General features: G+C 44.6%; 1 protein-coding gene and 1 long non-coding RNA gene across 11 annotated transcripts in view; both read left to right on the forward strand.

The window, feature by feature from the left end:
* Positions 1 to 13,237, forward strand: part of LOC128406301 (5-hydroxytryptamine receptor 2A-like) — a 239,588-nt gene extending 226,351 nt beyond the window's left edge. For all 10 annotated transcript variants that reach the window (XM_053373594.1, XM_053373598.1, XM_053373600.1 and 7 more), the window contains 2 exons: positions 9,665 to 9,865; positions 12,008 to 13,237. In XM_053373594.1, the coding sequence (XP_053229569.1) occupies positions 9,665 to 9,865; positions 12,008 to 12,834 (1,028 nt within the window). In that variant the 3' untranslated portion in view covers positions 12,835 to 13,237. The remainder of the gene's footprint in view (positions 1 to 9,664; positions 9,866 to 12,007) is intronic.
* Positions 13,238 to 13,554: 317 nt separating this feature from the next.
* LOC128406302 (uncharacterized) lies at positions 13,555 to 15,565 on the forward strand. Its single transcript, XR_008328455.1, has 2 exons — positions 13,555 to 14,730; positions 14,913 to 15,565. It is a non-coding gene; the product is annotated as an uncharacterized LOC128406302 (long non-coding RNA).
* Positions 15,566 to 19,915: the final 4,350 nt, after the last annotated feature.

Here is a 19,915-nt window from a genome sequence, read left to right on the forward strand (position 1 = left end):
AAACAAAAAACTCATAATTTCCTGCATAGGCCTGGTGGAATAGAACAGTTTTCAGCAGGCATTTAAATGTTGGGACAAAAGGATAAATTCATGCAGGACAAGGCTATCAGTGATGGCTAGTTGTAGTGGCTTATTACCTCTGATATCAGAGACTTGAAGCTTTTCTGACCACAAAGATATCTCACTGGCAGGGAAAATGTGACCAGCTAATTCCTTTGCCAGTTGTGAGTTTGTTAAAGTCTCAGGAGCCCAGGCACAAACCAAAGATGTCAACTCTTTTTGTGGAACTTCAAAAGACACTTAAAACTTTTATTTCCTCATTGCATTTTCATTTCCCTTCAAAGGGATGTTTGGGTCACGGAGTTCATGCCAGAGTAGAACACACCCTCCTCTACCCATCTGATTATCCTCACAAAAGCCCTGTGTGGTCGGTCAGGCTGAGAGATAATGGCTGAGCGGATGCTGCCTACGAGCTTCATGGTTGAGTGGGGATTTGAACCCAATTTCCCATGATTTCAGCCCCACACTCTTAACTGCTATGCTGTGCTGGGCACACTTGTCTTTGTTCACATCCTCTGTCTCTGCCTGGCAAACAGATCTTGAAAACTCATGTGCCACTCACAGCCTCTGAGATTGATTCAACCAACAACCTCCTCCTTGCTTCTGCTCTCTGCCTTGCCAAGGCAGAAGGAAAAGTGCCAGCTGTCAAAATAGGAAGACAAGGCCTCCCAATGAGCTATTTGTAATGCCTTTTTAAGGTTGCAAAGAAAGCCGACATCAATCGCAAATAAGATCACTGCTAGCTGCATGGTTCGCAGCAATGCAGTATTTTCTTTTATGAAAAGAAAAACAGGTGACCACATGACCCGGAAAGCTGTCTGTGGACAAATGCTGGCTCCCCCAGCCGGAAAAGTGAGATGAGTGCCACAACCCCATAGTCGCCTTTGACTGAACTTAACCATTCAGGGGTCCTTTACCTTTTTTTCTTATTTCTTTTACACTTCCAGTATATAACTTAAGTGTAAAATCACTTAAGTGCAAGATCACCTTTGGCCAGATATGCCCCCGTGACCATTTTGTTCTGCAGAACTGGTTCCATTGTAGGTGCTGCATGATACCCATTCAGCGCTTGTAAGCAATCAATCTTGTAGTGTGGCAGCACCTGCGCTTTGGAACTCCCTGCCTAGTGACATCAGGCAGGCGACTTAACTGTACTCTTTCTGGTGCCTGCTAGAAAAATTTTTGTTTCAGTAAGCCTACCCAAATATGCAGAATGTTGTGTTTGTTTTTTAAAAAACCAATTTGAGTTTATCACTGACTTTTATTTTTCTCAAACATTTTAAATAGTTGTTTTTAACAGCTTACAGCTTTTATTAATAATTTTATTGTTTTATTCATTTTGCAAACCACTTGGAAAGTTTTTTGTAAAACCAACAACAATAGCAATCAAGCAGGATATAAATTCTATGCAATAAATGAATAAAACCTCTCCACAGTTAGCAAGCATTGGGATAGCAATGCGCACAGCTCATTTCAATGGAGCAGTAGAAGCTGGCTCATTTGGATGAATGGGGCAGTACCTCACCAACCTCAGCCTGCTCTCAGTCAGCTCCCACCTGTCTGCTTTCTCACCTGCATCCAGCCTAAAGGAGGGCACTGCCTGTCAGCATCCTCCTCCTTGGTCTCAGTGTTGCCTCATGTAGTATTCAGCAGGGAGGAGAGAGGAGGCAAAGCTAGACTCAGCTGGTTCTGCCTGTCATTGGCTCTAGTGCTGCCAGGTGCTGGGCTCCATGCTTACCAACCACAGTGCTGGATCATGCCCCTGATCATCTGAATCAGGCTGCCTTGCAAAAGAGCTTGCTGATAAGATCTTGCCACTTCCAAAGATGTCTGTTTAAAACCCTTGTTTTAATTGATTCATTAATTGATAACAAAACCCTTTTTGGAAATAACACCCCTCTCTTAAAAGACCACTTTGCTTTTTAATAAGAAGTGACTCTTGTCCAAGGAGGCAGTAGCAGTGTTTTCAATTTAGCTACAGTCAGGGAGCTGAAATAGGAGTTCAAAGGAATTTCCCCACGATAAGAGAAATGTAGTTGGTAATGACCTTCCTCAGTAATTAAATGCCAGGGTGACATAACGGAAGTGGTGTCCGCTGTCCTGTTTCTTGGGATGAAGAACACTGATGAGGTGGGTCAGTGGGGTCCTGTTAGCCAGAGTGATGGAGAAATTTGTGTCTGTCTTCAGTGTGGTGCAGGGAGCAGAGTGTTGGGGTGGAGAAGACAGTTTTAAAACATTGTTCAGCCGCAACAAGGACTAAGTGATTGTGAGCTACATCAGGCCTGGGGGGAAATGTGGTCCTCCAGTCCTTGGTATCTGGCCAGGACCCCTCTCCCCAGTCATACTTCTCACTGTCTCTGCTTTCCACCCCAGTTGCATTTGCCTGACAGCAATCTGTCCTTGAACTCTGATCATGCTTCCCTAGTGACCTCAGTGGTGCAGAGCGTCTTCCATCAGCTTTGGATAGACCTGTGTCTCTATCTGGACAGGGACAGCCTAACTACTATTGTCTATGCTCCGGTAACCTCTAGGTTAGATTCCTGCAACACATTATATATCGGGCTGACTCTGAAGATGGTTCAGAAACTTCAGCTAGTGCAGAATTTGGCAGCCAGATTGCTGTCCTCTGTCTGCTGCCAGAGGCCCATGGAGGTGGTAGGTGAAGTTCAGCATGCAGATTATTGTTAATAGCAGGCATGAAGGAGGCAGGTAGGATTTTCAGAACCTGGGAGAGCTCCAAGAGAGCTGACACATTGCTCCAACAAGAGTTAGAATGTAGACCTAATGTGCCTAAAGTAGGCCAATAACTACTCAAATTCTACCTCTCCTTATCTAAGCTGGAAACATCTTGGAGGCAAAGCTGTGTGGCTTGAAGTCTTAAGCTTCAACGCCTCTGAGCAACTTGCTATCTCTGCCTGACTCATCTTAGTGGTCCTGTTGCATACAGAAATTCAAATGAGGGGTGAAGATCATTTCCTTGAGCTGTCAGGGAGAGGAGCCATGGTTCATTTTGAACAGGACATGGCTTGCTCTCTTCGGAGCGTGACTCTCTGCTGCTGTCAGGGGACCCATCAGTCCATCTCCCTGACCTTTTTCTAAAGGCAGCCTGTTGGCTTTTTAACCCCAGCAGGCAAGTGAAATGCCATTAACTTTACAAAGGCAGAAAATTAATCCATCATCTGTAAGAGCCTCTGAAGGGTTCAGTGGAGGGCACTTTGAATGTCGGAAAGCTTGGAGGAAACTTGCTGTGCCAGTCTTCAGCAGGGGAAGGGCTTAAGGAGATACTTAATTTTCTATTGACTTAAACATTTTCATTGCTTGGGTGCTTTGACTGATGATTTTGAGCTACCAGCAGTCAATGATTATGTCTCTTTTGTCTTTGCCCTTGTTCAGGTGGGCATCCATAGCTCAGGGAATTAACATTGTGAAAGGGGCTTGAGTACAGTGGCTCTTGAAAGGTGGCTGATAATTCTGTATATGGCTGCTGGATTGGGTCAAAGACCCATCTAACCCAACATCCTGTTCTCACAGCTACCAACCAAATGCTTATTATAATAATTCTGCAAGGGGAATGACATCCCGTCATTTCACCACTCGTGGTCCTTTATAGCTTTCTCCTGGTGAATAGAGACTGTGTGTGCATGTGTGTGCATGTGCATGTGTGGAAGATCCATGTCGTAAATCCCTAGTTGAGCACTCACCTCTAGCCATCGGCCGAAGCTTTCCTTTGGCTGATGAATTCTCATCCTTGCCCACATGACGCCTTCTTATGAGCCAAGTAAACAGGTTGAGGTTACTGGGGCTGCATTTTGAATCTTATCAAGAAAACTAGTTCCATTAAGATATACAAATAGGGAAGGCTCCCATTTAAGATATGCCAACAATGAAGCAGGTTGTAAGCTGTGGAAATAAAATAGATACATTTGCTGTTATTATTATATTTTAAATTAATTCAGCGGGGGCAGGAGTGGAGACCTCTTAATTAAAAGTGGGAACTGTTGTGTGGAACCCAGCTGATGAAGCTCCCACGTCCCCAGATCATTTGACAATTTTTAGTGTCCTTCTTGCACCTTAGGAAAAGGGGTTTGGGGCTCAGTTTTTGATTGTTTGTTTGTTTGTTTGTTCCATCTTTTCTGTTCCTTTCCAGTTTTCCTTACGCTATTTCTCCATTCTGCCCCCTTTGTCTCAACATCTCTAAATCAGGCTACGCTGCCTCACGTGGCCTCAGTAAATGAACTCAGCAGCATTTGAGATCTTGAAGAATCCTTTAAAGAAATAGGCAACATAGCTTTGAGGGGGAAACTGTGGGATGTTTACAATGTGCCTCTTTTTTTGCAGCATCCACATCATCACATCATGGCATCAAAATGGCAGTCTGTAGTCCCTACCCATTTAATCCAATTTATTTATTTAAAATATAGCATTATTTCTCAAAAACAAAACCCAAAGAGGTTTACAACAACCATACAACTTGAAATATTATTTTTTTAAAAAAACACCAATTAAAAATAAATAAAAATAAGTGACCACCCACTAACTGGCTACCCAGTTGGATCGGGTAAAATAAGAAAGTTGTTGTTGTTGTTGTCCCTATATTCACTGGAGAAATGTTGGAGGGCATGCACGCTCAGAATGTCCAAGCAATTTTCCACTTGCCCTGTGCATTCTAGAATTGGGTCTGAGCATTTTTCCCTTTGCCCTGTTGCTTTTCATCAGAAAACCTGCTTTTTAGTGATAAATCGGAACAAATGGGAATCTGCTGAAAACTCAGTTGCTGTTTGCTCTGATTCAGTGCTAAACCATGAGTTTTCCCCGGGTGGAAGCGGTGAAGCAAACAGAAGTGCCAAGGTTTTTAAAAGTTATTTTTTCTGGTCTGGAGTTTGAGTCAACCATGTGAGCCCCCACCTGGAGTCTGAAGCTGTCCAAACAGACAGGTTTACCACCTCTGTTGGAACAAGGTCAAGACACATTTCTTGAAAGCATATTAGAGTGATTGCCACCCAGAACACATTGATGTCAGCACATGAAAGCTAAAGAGGAGCCGTGTTTTAAGAGACCTAAATAATGCCTGGAGAGCAACAGTCAGCGATGCCCTTGACTCTTCCTCCTGCACCCACCAGGAAGGATTTGCTTGTTTTCAAAAATCACCAGTGACAAAGTTGCCTGATTAGACTAATTGTCCCATCTCTCTCGGCTCAGGGAAAGGAAGGTGGCATGATGAGGGCCATTAGCAATGCACCTCATCAAGATGGGGTAATTTTGCGAGTCACTTGTCTGGGAATGGAGCAGAGACGAGAGAGCATCGCTTCTCCTTCTGTTGCCATACGCTGCTTTTCAGTGTGAGAAAGTCTTCACTTCTGATGTGGGGGTGGGTGGGCAGGGGATATACGAGTAGTGAAGTGCAAGAAAAGTTTAAACTCCATGTAATTGCTCACTGTTTCTGTAAAATCTGTGGCTGTTGAAGTGTGTGTGTGTGTGTGTGTGTGTGGATAGGGGAAGCAGATGAAGGGAAATGGAATTAGTATGAAAAACGCTTCCATCACATCACCATGGTCTGTGCATTCTGATGTGAATGGGCCACAAGTTCCATTTGCAGCCCCTAAACTCTTAAGAGAAATGGCCACTCTAAGGAAATTGTAAGGGAATTTGGCAAACAGGGTCACAGTTGCCAGTTTGCTCAATGAAACAGAGGGTGTGTGGAGTCTTGCATGCCCTGATCTGTAGGTCACAAGTCACAGATAGGGAGCCAACGTTGTGGACTCCATCCAGGTCACCAAGACCAATGGTCTAATATTATCAAAACAGCAGCATCCAGAGGGCTGCAGGCTCCCCATCCCTAATCTAAACAGTCATTGCCACAATAATAGGCTCTTGAACAGCCACAAACGAAAGGACCTCACCTTGACAACAGGCAGCCCACATCATCAGCAGCGCACATAATCTGTATGTGGGAAAGCCTTGGGTTCAATCCCAGCAGCCCTAAATTAGATCTTGTTCTTAGTTGATTAGCATCATCATCATATAAAAATAAAAAAACCTAAGTGGGAGGTAGGGATGTCAAAGAATTCTGACAGAAACAGAAGCAGAAGATGTGGGTGTTCGCTTATTTTCCCCAAGTCTGGAATGGAAATCAATTTAGGGAATGCAATCAGTGTTCACTGTTTTTGTTGCTTTTGGTTTGCAAATGATACCTTATTATTTATATCATGGCCCCACCCTGCCTCACCCTGCCATCACATTTGCACTGTGTTTCCTTTGTATTAAAATGAGCTGGGTGGAAGGAGATGACAATGTAATTGATTATATCAGTAGTGTAAGTTAAGTAATTTTGCTGCAATGGGCAAATGAGATAAATGACATAGTAGCATTTGGGGGTGGGAAGTTCAAACAAGCAGAAGAGTTGCAAAAGACCCACCCCACCCCTCTCTGCCTGAAACCCTGGAAAGCCAGTGCAAGTCAGAATATTGCAAGCTTCCCCAACCCGGTGCCCTCTAGATATTTTGGAGTTCCATTCCCATCCATCCCAGATAGCACAGCCAAGATCATATAGCCATGCTGGGTGGGGTTGATGGGAACTGGAGGACCCAGGTTGGGGAAGCTGGAACAGATAGTTCAATTCCCTCCCAGCATTTTCATCTGCCCATGTAAAAAGTAGTAACCACTTCTTGCCTCCCAATCAGGGCCACGACAGTGGGGAGCCCTTCCCATGCCCCTCTCTTAGCCATTCTGGTTGTGAGCCCAGCAGGGCAATTTAAGGGTGCAAAGGGGGTAACTGATCACCATGAGACAAATAATCTTATGTACCCTAAGAACCACCCTCAGACGAGTATGCAAGTAAAACTTCATCTCATGATATACTAGGATCGTCCCGGATTATTATTTTTAGCTGAATGAATACAAATTATCTGGGAAGCAAAACAGCTGCATAACATTCTGGAAAGAAATGCAATGTTTGCTTGTGCCTCATTCAGAAGGTCATCACCTCTTAAATCGCGGATTAAGTCACAGGTTGAATTGAGCTCACTTTCATTAAGCTGCACATGTCTTATTTATTTAAAGGTGGCTCTGAGGATGACTTGTTTCTCATCTTGGATGAGTGCCTGGCCTTCCTTAAAACTAATTAGCAACCTCTCTCTGCTTATCTAAAAGGGAGAGACTCCATGATTTGCACAGCCCCTGGTAGCTGGCCTGATTTTCCTTGGGGAAAGGGTCATAGCACAGTGGGGGGGGGGTTGCTGTGCAAATAGAAGCCTCCAGGTTCAGTCCCTGGCATCTCTAGACAGAGCTGGAACGGAGTCCTGCCTGAAGCCCCGCAGAGCCCACTACCAGTCAGGGTGGACATAGGGCTGGGCAATATCTGGTTTTAAACATTGTGATGCATCACCAGCTAAACATTGTGATATGCCAATATATTACAATGTCTGAAATAAGGATTGAGCTGTGAGGAGGCAATGGCTGGCTTCACAGTTTTCCCCGCATTGTGATTTTTGTGTAGCGCTTGCGCGCACACACGCACACACACAGAATGATTCATGATATATTGCCAGGTCAAAAATTATGAAACCAATATCACAGTATCGACTTCAAACTAGATTTGGACAATATATTGATATATCACCCAGCCCTGGTGGACAGTATTGAGCTAGATCGACCAATGGTCTGACTCAGGTTAAGGCAGTTTCCTGTACTCCCATTTGAGTAGAAGGTCATAGCTCAGTCTTAGAGCAAGGGCTTTGCCTGCTCCAGGACCAATAAAATGATGCAAACACGTTCAATAACGAGGTGCAGCAGCATGGCCTGACCTGTCCCCTTGGAAAGGCAGGCAGTAGAAAGGGCAGCCAGCATATTCAATATTTAAGACACTCCTCTGTGGCTGGGCATCTAGGAGTGTTCATAGCATAGTTGCATGCATGATTACATGGAAGTGGATCTCAGTGGGTTCTGTGCTGGCTGATCCTTGGGAACCACGTTTGGGTGCCACCAGGCTATATTCCTTGCCCACCTAGACCAGACTAGGTCTCTGTGTGGCTGTCCAGGGTCTCAGGTCCCTCCCCTTCCCTGCTACCTGATACTTTAAAATTGTTCTAGCTGGGAATTGAACCAGGGACTTACTGCATGCAGAGCCTGTGCTCTCCTGCTCAGCCATGGGGCTCCCCCATTGCAGCTTTGATTTCTTTATTTCCTTTCTCTTGGCACTTCAGCAGATTTCTCATAGCACCCGGTTTGGGAACTACAAACCTAGGGGCTCCCTAGGGGTGAGTGAATCCACCAACTTAAGTTTCTCCCAGTTTCCCATTTTATTCCAATCTTAATTTTTCACAGTAATTTGCAGTTTCTTTTTAAAATCCCTGTGAAAATTCACCAGCAATTTTAGAGCAAATTTCTCTTCATATACGTATTTTGTATGCTGTCAGAGGCTCAGGAGCAGAAGAGCAGGGGAGAGAGCAAATAGAGAGCGGAGGAGAGGAATCAGAGGGGAGCGTAGGGGAATATGACAGTGGCCCGAGAGATTCCATGAGCTTCTCCAGCGGATCAGAAGATTCCCAGAAGGGGGCGTCTATGGTAAGGGCGAGGGGGGTCCCAGGGGGGACGCTCCATAAACAAGGGACCAGAGGGGACTCCCAAGGGAGTAGCGGAGGATCAGGACCAGTTCCCCCACCAGAGCACAGTGGGGGGGAAGAGTCACATGAGTCAGGACCAGCTTCTCCTCCAGCGGGGAGAGAAGATGAGTCAGGGGTAACCACGCCCCCATCGGGAAGTGGGGAAACGGAGGGAAGGCCAGGTCCAGCTAGCCTCCCCGAAAGAGGGAGCAGTGACACAAGTGTAACGGTCAGAAGGAAAGTGGGAGGCTGCGCGCGCGCGCCAAGTTCAAATGTGGAGGAGCGCGGGACAGCAGAAAACCCGGATTGGGAGCCAGGTCCTAAAGCCCGAAGGAGGGGGGGAGAAGAGTCAGGGGACTCAGCGTCAGAGGAGTCTAGGAGGGCTGAGACTCCGACTAGCAGGAGGACCCAGAGAAAGAAGGAACAGAGGAAGAGGTGGAGTAAGGCTAGAATCTTAAGCTGGTGTCAGGGGGGAGGAGATTCAGATGGGACTTCTACGGTCTAAGGCATAGACGTAGCGTTGCGCGCTGCGCGTCTGGAAATGAAACTGAACTTCAATAAAGACTTTTTAACTTGAGGAAGAAGCAGCGTTGGTCTTGTGTGAGCTGGGACCTTGGGCAGCGCTGACATATGCAATTTTGACTAACGTGCCATTTTTATTTTGCAAAGCCCTCTCCCCGATTTCTGCTTGCTGATGTATTCTTACACACATTTTTGTATCCATAGTTTGGCTAGAGAGCTGCAGCACCAAAATTCAGAGAAGTGTGAATTTCAGATAATTGTGTTTTTGTTCCCGTATTGGTTCAAGAAATGTGAATTAGGCCATTTTTCATCCAGATGCAAAGGGATGAATTTCTCCTGCCGTTCTCATGTGCCACCCAGTGCAATTCTGAGCCTCAACTAGGTTGTTAAGTACTAGTGTGAAACCCTCCCCCAACTAATCTGTCTTCTCTCCCCTTGCTTCTCTTCCTCTCTCTCTTCCTCTCTCTCTTTCTGTGTTTCAGATTATGCTTGGCCCTTACCTAAACAATTGTGTCCAATCTGGATTTCCTTAGATGTCCTCTTTTCTACTGCCTCTATCATGCACCTCTGCGCCATCTCTCTTGACCGCTATGTTGCGATCCGTAACCCCATCGAGCACAGCCGGTTTAATTCTCGCACCAAGGCAATAATGAAAATTGCTGCTGTTTGGACCATCTCTATAGGTAAGTCACCCTCCCTTGTTGCCAGTTATAACCTTGTAAATACTGGCATGGTTTTCTTTTTCCAGCCTCTACTTACTTTGAAAAAACTTCCATAAATTTCAGTTAATATGGGTTGCAATGACTGATGATAATGGACTGTTGCTGCGAACAATAAAGCTTTCTTTTTAATTGGCTGGCAGAGTTTATTAAGCATTATACTTCACCTTCCAATATCAATTATGATACCCATATGGGCAAGCCAATCAATATCTGAAGCTGGCCAAAACCCAGCCTGTTGGACAAGGGTTGTGTGAACAGCATAGATACATCTGCAGCAAAGAGTTGTTGGGCATGTGCAGGTGTGTAATCTTCTGCACAAACACTTAAATATGTTACCTTTAAGATGCCAGCAACCCCTCTGGGTTTTATTTCTAAGTGATCAGTTCCCCTGAAGCCTGAAGTAGTGCCATCCACTGAACCTCCTCAGCATTCTGCCAGCTGAAATGTTGCTTGTCCTTCGTGCCTTTCACATCCTGCATCTCCCACCAAACAACTGTACATTTTGTAAGTGAGAGAGTAGCATGGAAAGTGGTAAATGTTGAGAAGGTCTTGGCCCACTTGGTGGGTGGGTTCCTAGGGATGTTAAGAAAGCAGAAATATCCATTCCAACCTGCATTCATCACCACCAGTGCTGCTTCCGTTCCACTGCACTTTGGTTCCCACCAAGTACTCAGCTGTTCACCCTGCAGTCTGCTATTTGATGCAAGTGATGTGAGTTACTTAACTTGCATAACTCTTTATGAAGCTTACATTCAATGTAAAGGAAATGACAAAACAATGTGGTGTGACACATTAACTGCTTATTGTTTGCAGACTTAAAAACAATATGAACAAATAGTGATCATATTCACTTGACTGGTTTTCCATTGCTTACCAAAGACAAACACATGAATGGCAGCAATTTTTGCTTCCTTTCCTGTTTTTGGTGGAATTCTCTGACATCCCTAGCTCTGACCCAGGTCAGGTTTCTAGGATGGGCCCAGGACATTTTACTAGCTGAGACAGAGCAGCAAATGGTGTGCCCCCCACCCAAGTCAAAGGGTTGTCTTCAATGTTAGTCCTACTCAGCGTAGAACCACTGGAACCAAAGGACACGACAAACTCAGTAAATTCAATTAGTCTACTTTGAGTAGAACTTGGGTAGAACCCAAGACTGGTAAGTGATTTTGTCACCTGAGATGCAGGGGTATCTGACATTTGTAGAACATTAGGCATGAGTTGGTTCCTCGAAAGTCACACTGTCCAACTTCTGCAGATCAAAAACTGGGATGTCCTTCTTCCTGGATGTGCTCCCTGGTGAGTCACGTGGTCTATGCTGTGCTCTCCCCCCCCCCCATGTTTTTTTTAGGGCAAAATCTTAGTATATGCCATACCAGCCTTGCTCTTTAAAAGCCAGAGAAGTGTCACTGATGTTTTAGTCAGTGTAGATGTAACACAGATATCCAAAGGTTAGCCCTGCCAAGTTAGCATCCTTCTCCACCCCCACCCACAATTTGATGCCATATACTCTGCTCACAAAGGAGCCAGGAATTAAGCCGGATGATGCAATAGCTTAATGCAATCTTGGGTTGTGGGAAAGCTTTTCAGGGGAGGCTTGCCTGGAGCAAGTTTTTGAAGGTTGTGGACAAGATATGTGATAATTTCCTCTGTTTCTTTTGTAGCTGATTAAAATAACAATTTAAGTTGGTGGGTATGGAATGTTTTGGGTGGGCAGTAAGTTCAAGATGGCTGGCCATCCTCTTCCTGTACTTGTGGAGCCATCTGGTGGGCAAGTGTTACTCCCAGAGCTCTGTCTGTTTACCCAGTGCTTGCAAGAGTGTGTATAAATAAGGGAAATGAAATAGAAACATTAGTATATTGAGAGAAATGTCCACTAAAATGCTGGCAACTTTTAAAATGCAAACTGATGTCTAATATCCGCTAGGAATGAAAGAAACTGACACAGGGAGAGTTGCTCATCCCTATTGTTAAATGAAATTATCATTATCCATTCCAAGCATATAAGTGGGGTTATAAAATGGGTTATAAATCTAAACTGAAATAACGTATTTTGCTGCTCCTGCTGTTGTTTTTGGCCTTCCCTTTCCGAATGGGTCTCTTCAGGGATCTCGCTGCCCATCCCAGTCATCGGCCTGCAAGACGATTCCCGGGTGTTTGTGAATGGAAGCTGCGTCCTCAATGATGAGAACTTTGTCCTCATTGGTTCCTTTGTGGCGTTCTTCATCCCGCTCATCATCATGGTGTTTGCCTACTGCCTGACCATCCAAGTGCTGCAGAAGCAAGCATCTGTGTTCCTGTACGGGGAGGCGCCCAAGCAGAGGAGGAGCAGCATGAGCTGTCTGAAGAAGGAGAACAACACGGAGAACCTCTCCATGCTCCAGAACCATGAGGCCGCATCCCACTTGAACTCTCCTGTCAACAAGGAAGGGGTGCTGTTCCGGAAAGGCACCATGCAGTCCATCAACAATGAGCGGAGGGCTTCCAAGGTCCTGGGGATTGTCTTCTTTCTGTTCCTCATCATGTGGTGCCCCTTTTTCATCACCAACATCATGTCTGTCCTCTGCAAGGAAGCCTGTGATGAGGCTCTGCTGGGGGAGCTCCTGGACGTCTTCGTTTGGGTGGGCTACATCTGCTCTGGGGTCAACCCCCTGGTATACACACTCTTCAACAAAATCTACCGCAGGGCTTTCTCTAACTACATCCGCTGCCGTTACAACAATGGCAAAAAGTCAGCGCAGCGGCACAACCAGTGTCCAAATGTCTCGACAACAGCTTTATACGGGAAAGACCTCAATTTGAACAGTTACCGCAATGGGAATGAACTCAACAGCATGGAGATGGACGAGACGGAGGATGCTTTGGAAATGCACGTAGGAACCTCAGAGCTCTCGATAAACAACTGCAGTGGCAAGAAAACGAGTAGTGTGTAAGACTGTTCAAGGACACACCTATGCTCTGGATTTCGTTGTGGCTCAGCTACAGACAATGTATGTGTTAATCAAAGAATGATGTAAATAATGCATTCTGAACAAAGCAGTCTCTCCTTTTTTTAAATTTGAACTTTCACATTTGTAACTCATTGCTTTCCATCATTCCTAAAACAGAATCTGTACTTACTGTTAAAAGCAGAGGCGGCAGAGCCTCTATAGGAACAGTGGGTACCAGACCCAAAGTGGCATTTGTTATTTTGCTTCTGAAATGTTGATTTTTCTCGCCTTGCTGCATGAACAAAAGTGCTGACTATTAATCTCAGGTGGTATTTTTTTGAGTCCTCAATGGTCCATTATGAGTAGTCACAAATCAAATAAAGGGATATGGGCTTGGATAGTTCAACGTTTCTTGTGCTAGCATTGATAGCAAACCCTGGATAAATGCATGTTGTGCTTGGTTGTGGTGGATGAGTTGATGAAAATGACTATCTGGATGAATGACAGCTGTGGGAAAAGATTAATCCCAGGCTAAGGGATCATTAGAAAAGGGATCAAAACAAACCAGTCAATACCACCATGCCTTTAAAAAAATCATGTTTCCACGTCTTCCTTTTATTTTTTAAAGGATCTTTGTAGAACTGGAAATGGTGCAGAAAAAAGTAACCATAGGGATCAAAGGCCTGGGACAACTCCCCTGTGAATAAAAGCTACTTTTTAATTTGAAAAAGAAGTTGAATAAAGGTGGCATGTTAGTGGTGTATATGATATTGCATGGTGTTGAGAAAGTGGACAAAGGGTTTCCCCCACATCCCCCCTCTCAAAATAGTAGAACCTAATGGGGCCATGCAATTGAAGATTCAGGAGAGATAAAAAGGAGAATTGTACCACGCGGTGCACAGTCAGAATATGGGATTTTTTTCCATAAAGTGTGACAATGGCCACCAATTTAGATTGGATTAGACACATTCTGCAACGGCTACTTGTTAGGGTGGCTGGATTTTATCTCCAGGATCAGAGATATCAGGCTTCTGAATCCCACTTCCTTAGGAACCACAGTATGAGAGGGCTTGTCTCTTCCTTGTGGGCTTCCCATAGACACCTGGTAAGCCATCGTGGGCAACTGGATGTTGGACTAGGAAGCAGGGCTCTTCCTATGTTCCTTTGTTATGAGGAGCAGAATAAAATGCTCTAACCGGGCAAGATTTTTAAAAGCCTGCCAGTGAGAACCTATCAACAGGGCTGGATGTTTGTGTTGCAATTTTGGTGCATGACATTTCCTAAAGAAATGTGCCTCCTCTTAAGTAGGAACGGAAGTGACCTAAGTGCTCCCTCCAAAGTGCTATTTTGTTTGAACATTCTCTCTAGCCCTTTCCCAACATCCTAGAAGGCAATGCTTTTAAAAGTCTCATCAGGTGTGAGGAAGGGAAAGGAGAGAGAATGCACAATTAGCTTGTTCTTCCTGTTCCCCATTGTTCTCCAAAATAGATCTTGCACCAGGAAGCAAAGATTCAGGCTGGCACCATACCTGGGATGGTGGACTTACAGGTTGACTGTAATTCATGCATCCCCCAGAAATGTGGTGGAACAGAGAGTGAGACAGACAAGATGGCAGAGAGTGAGAGAACTACATAGTCCTGCAGACTTCACTCACTTTGGTCCATGGCTCTGCCTAGTTGACTTTCTATAACCCAGCAGCCCTTCATAGGAAAAGGTTCTCCATTTCTACCTTACACCTTGTCCATAGGGAGATGCACAAGATCAAATATGGAGAGAAGTGTTAAAAAGGAAACTTGAGTTGCTGGAATGGAAGCCATTGTACTTTCACCCAACCGGTGAACTATAGTCTACCTATGGAGTGCAAATGGAAAAGGGAATTCCCACCCCTAGGTGCCTTCTGTAACAAATCTGGCGCAGGAAGGAAACTGTATCCTCACCCTCTGTGACCTTCAAGAGAACCAGACCCGAGGATTGTTCCTTGTTGTAAGTCCAATGAAATTTTGGGATTCCATTGAAACTTTTGCTGATGACTCGCACCAATGGCTTGGTGCTCCTCTGTACATTAATTTTTTTCCATGCAGCTAACTTGCTTAGAATCATTTCTCCCAAAATACTGTAGGTAACCTCACCCTCTGGAGATTTCTGATGAAAGTTACTGCTTTGAATGAGTTTCTCCAACCAATTTTCTTGGGCTAGGCAGGGTTTGCAGGAACATGGAGTTCAGGTCTCTTGAAAAGATGTAGTTAGTTGATCAAAACATTATGGTGCTTGAAGCAATCCCCCATTTTGCCCCAGTGTACTAAGAGAAACTACCTAAAGGAAAGAAGTTGCATGTAAGTGGACTGCTGTGTATAACAGACAAGGTAACATCATTCAGCAAAGCACCACAACTTATTACTCAAAGGAGACAAAGGGATATTTTTCTTTTATTCACAAAAAGCTTTTACCAGCACAAGTACAACAGAATGGCAGCTTCTTATTGTATTGGAGTGGCGTAGATTCTGAGTGTGCACATTAAAAACACATAACTTGGTAGGAGGGCAAATTTAAGTATCTAAACAACTTCCAGATTTTTTTAAAATAGCTAGTTGCTAAATGTCATGTGCCTGCAAAGGCTTGTAGGTATGTTGATGATTTAGGGTCAGCGCGAGATTCTGAGAAGTTCAGTCTTCTGTGCCTTGGTATCTGGTGCTGTTTCTCAATGAGCAACAACCAAATAAACAGTGCAAAACATCTCTATAGAAACATGTTTCTTTGTATAATATAGATCAGGTGTAGGGAACTTCTGTGGCACACCAGATGTTGCTGGAGCACTCCTAGAAATGTAAGAAGACATCATTATCCATTGATTATCATTATCCATTCCGTCCTGTATTCATCACATGAAGTTTGTCTTCCACTGAAAACTCCATTATTTGTCTCACACTGTCTGCTATGGCAATTTATGTAGTTGTCGTTACATTATGTATTACATTGGGAGACTTTAAAAGAGGATTAGAGAAATCCGTGTTACAGCTATGCACTACCTCCACAGTCACAGAAAGTAATGCTTACGAGTACTGGGTTGGCTGGAAGCCACAGAAGGGGAGAGTGCTGTTGTGCTCATGTTGTGCACCCTGGTTTCCCACAGGCATCTGGTGGGCCACCTTGAGAGCAGGTTACTAGGCTTGACGGGCCATTGACCTGATACTGCAGGCTGTTCATATTCCACCCCATCAATTTAGTACAAAGGAGGTGCATTGCAAATGAAGAGGAGTCACATAATCAATTACATATTGCTTGAGGCTGTTGAATGCAGCAGCCACAGCAAATAGTGATCACATACGCTGGGTTGATTTCTGTTCTGGACATGGGGCAAAGAAAGCAATTTCCCCTCCCATTTCTGTTTTTGTTGGAATTCTCCGATATTCCTAAGTACAACTCCAATCAACTCCAGAAAGCATGGCCAACGGCCATGGACGATGGGAGTTTTAGTTCAGCACCATCAGAAGGGCTGGAGGTTCCGCACACCTGATATAGAAGATTCACAAAATTACTGTATTTTTCCATGTATAAGGCTAGGTTTTTTTCCTTTTAAAAATGTCAAAAATTTGGGGGCATCTAATACATGGATAGTAAAATACACAATTTTTTTTTAAATCAGAGTCCCCCAAAATTGGGGGCATCTTATAGACGGAAAAATACAGTAATCATTCCTTGGCACAAAATTTAGATTACCTTAATGGCAGTCTTTAGTTGATTGCTTTATTTATACTTAGCCTCTCTCATGTAGATAATGACATTTCAGTCTAGTTCTTAGGACCTGGTTGAAGCCCATTTTTTTTTTTATAAACTGAGGATTCCTTGATGGGTAGATTTATCTAATAATCTATACAGCTCATCATATACAATGACAGTAACAACAACAACAGCAGTTATTGGTATTAACTGCCAATGCAGTTCTGTCTAAAGCACCACATTCATTGCTAAGTGTCTGCCACCTTCTTTCAAGCTCTTCAGACTCCTCCTTGCATCTTTCTAGCAGAAGTTACCAAAGAGGCAGCATTGCTTCCTCTTGGCTGTGTTAAGAAGATTATCATTCCAGCATCACTGAAGGCAAGGTTTTTGCAGGTGAGTAGTCCTCAGTGAGGGATGCGGGTGGCACTGTGGGTTAAACCACAGAGCCTAGGACTTGCTGATCAGAAGGTTGGCAGTTCGAATCCCCACGACGGGGTGAGCTCCTGTTGCTCAGTCCCTGCTCCTGCCAACCTAGCAGTTCGAAAGCACGTCAAAGTGCAAGTAGATAAATAGGTGTGTGAAGGTAAACGGCGTTTCCATGTGCTGCTATGGTTCACCAGAAGCTGCTTGGTCATGCTGGCCACATGATCCGGAAGCTGTACGCCGTCTCCCTCGGCCAGTAAAGCGAGATGAGCACCGCAACCCCAGAGTCGGCCACAACTGGACCTAACGGTCAGGGGTCCCTTTACCCCTTTAGTCCTCAGTGAACACTACAGAGAACACTAGAGAAAGCAGTACAGTCATAGGCTGCATGTGATTTTTGGTTAAAGACCAAACTTCAGTGCCACCTGTCGACTACATCTTCCATGATCCCAATTTGGACATCTTTGGATACTAGAGATCGCAGGGTCAATCCCAAATGGCTTCTCTGGGGAGGACTGAAATCCTGGATAGCTGCTGTCAGCAAGTGTGGACAGCATTGAGCTAGATGGACCAAGCATCTGACTTAGCATAAGGTGGTTTCCTGTGCTGCTCTGTAGCTAGACCAAAGATTGCCAACAGCAGCAAACACCACAAGTTGCTCTGCCCCTTTCCCCCTGTTTTTGGTAATAGATGGTAATGAACAAAGCACTTGTCAATTGCTGGTATCTTCTTATTATTTGGAAGCTGGCTCGTTTTTCTAGTATTAATTTGTGGTGTTGCAGACATTAATCTAGGAAAAACTGCCTGTCTCATTTTGGAAGCTATATCTAGGAAAATAATTGGTTCTTAATTTGCTTGCGGGTGTGAGGAGGTTAGTAATACTTGGTTCCAGTACTCTGGGAAGTTATATGGTCTTGTTAATGTGTCAAATGGTTTGGTCAGAATAGGAACCTACCAATGAACATTACATTCAAAAGGGAACTTATAAGAACATAACGATGCATCTGCTGAATCAGGCCAGTACAATCTGTGTTGCGGTTCTTTAAGGTGCCGATTTAAGCTTGCATAGCAATCACTCTTCTGTATTTTATTGAAACCTGAGTTTTGGGGATGGCTGCAGAAGTAAAGTAACAGGAAAATATTATATTATTATTATTATTATTATTATTATTATTATTATTATTATTATTATATACCGCCCTATACCCAGAGGTCTCAGGCCGGTTTACAGAATAATATCTACTCTCTATCCACTTTCCCAACACTCTTATCTTGTTCCCAGTCATGTAAGCATCTTTATTCTAAACTATTATAACTAGTGACAAATGAAATCTGTGATATAGACACAGGTCTCTCAACAGGCTACCCAATGAAGTGAATTTCCCAGGATGGGTTTGATCACAAAGCAATGCTACAGAGGGGTATATTAAGCCCTTCCCAAGGATCACACAATAATTAGGCAGACATCTAATTTAAAATGCAAACATTCAATATGCATTTATGAAGTTGTACCCTGCCTCTTTGGCACTCTGAAAATATATTTATTTTCTCTGAAGGAATCCCATCATCAGGACCTCTTACCCAGTTAGAATCTGTTCATGTTCCCTTTTTCTGCAATATGTAGTACTGATAGAACCATAGCTGTCAACTTACAGATTTGAAAATAAGGGACCAGCAGCCTTGAAAATAAGGGACCAGCAGCCAAAGTAAGTCTACCAGCTGAAATACGAAGTTAAAAGGGACCAGATAATTTTGGAGAGCAGTGCTGGTTTTTAGCCCTTCATTTCCAGAGGTTGCTGCTCAAGACACCAGCCGATGAAACACTGCAATTAAATAACTACAAGCAGTAACCACTTTTCGCGCAAAACGAAGTCCAAGCTATGAAGATGCTGCTGCAGTTCTGTATCTTTTCTCTCGTGCTCCATCTGCAGTTCTCAATTCCATCAGGTGGGGCGGGGGGAAATAGTGCCCGAAGTAAACCCGCAGATCAGACCATCTATACTAGACTACCATTACTAATCTACGGGAGAAGCGCTTGCAGTCCTTCCCTTGTAGCCCTTGGAACACCTGCCCACACCTCCGCTTCCTCCTCTTCCTCCTCTCTCTGAACTGCTTTCTCTATGGTTGCCCTCGCTCTCCTCTCAAGGCTCCTCAGCAATTCATAGGCCATGCCAGGCTGCCCATCTCATCCGGGTCCTTCGGCGTCACAGCTGCAGTACAGCCTAGTGGGAGCGGGAGCAGCCGCGACGGGCAGAGGGTAGGACCCAGGCAGAGACGCTCAGTTCAGTGGCCGTGAGGAGGATGGCGGTGGAAGGGCTGGAGGCTCCTGCCAGTCCTGGTGGAGAGGTGCTCCCAGGGGCCAAGCCTGGTGAGAGGATGCCGGAGGGGGGCGGGCCAGGCAGCCAATCAACACAGTTGGAGCCTCCCTCCTCCCTGGCTGGCAGGGAGGGAGGGAGAGGAGCTGCATCCTTTGAAACCCAGGAATTTTAAGGGACATCCATCAAGAAGGGACAGCAGTGGGACATGGCACTTGGATAAGGGACTGTCCCTCCAAATAAGGGGCGCTTGACAGCTATGGATAGAACAGGTGCCTCAAGATGTCTCTTGGATGTTTCGTCTTTACAAAATATGCAAATAGCACTTGTCAGAGGCAGCAGTTGGATTTTGATCAGAAGACTGCAGAAGACTCTGACATGTGCCAGAGGATGTTGCTTCTGGGAAATGAATTACTGGAATTTTTGCAATATTGATCCTGCCCACTTTCACCTTACTCTGGCAAACTGCTATGAGGTTGGTAGACTGTCAGAGTGAGGATCCTTCTGCTTTATTTTTCGTAGGAGAGAACACAATTTGAATTTCTCAAAAAGCGTTTCTCCAAATATTCTCCATGCTGAAGTCTGGAGCATGGTAGGAGTGCTGCCACTCAAATCCCCTCGGCCTTTGT

The sequence above is a fragment of the Podarcis raffonei genome, chromosome Z (assembly GCF_027172205.1).
Source record: "Podarcis raffonei isolate rPodRaf1 chromosome Z, rPodRaf1.pri, whole genome shotgun sequence".
Taxonomy (NCBI): domain Eukaryota; kingdom Metazoa; phylum Chordata; class Lepidosauria; order Squamata; family Lacertidae; genus Podarcis; species Podarcis raffonei.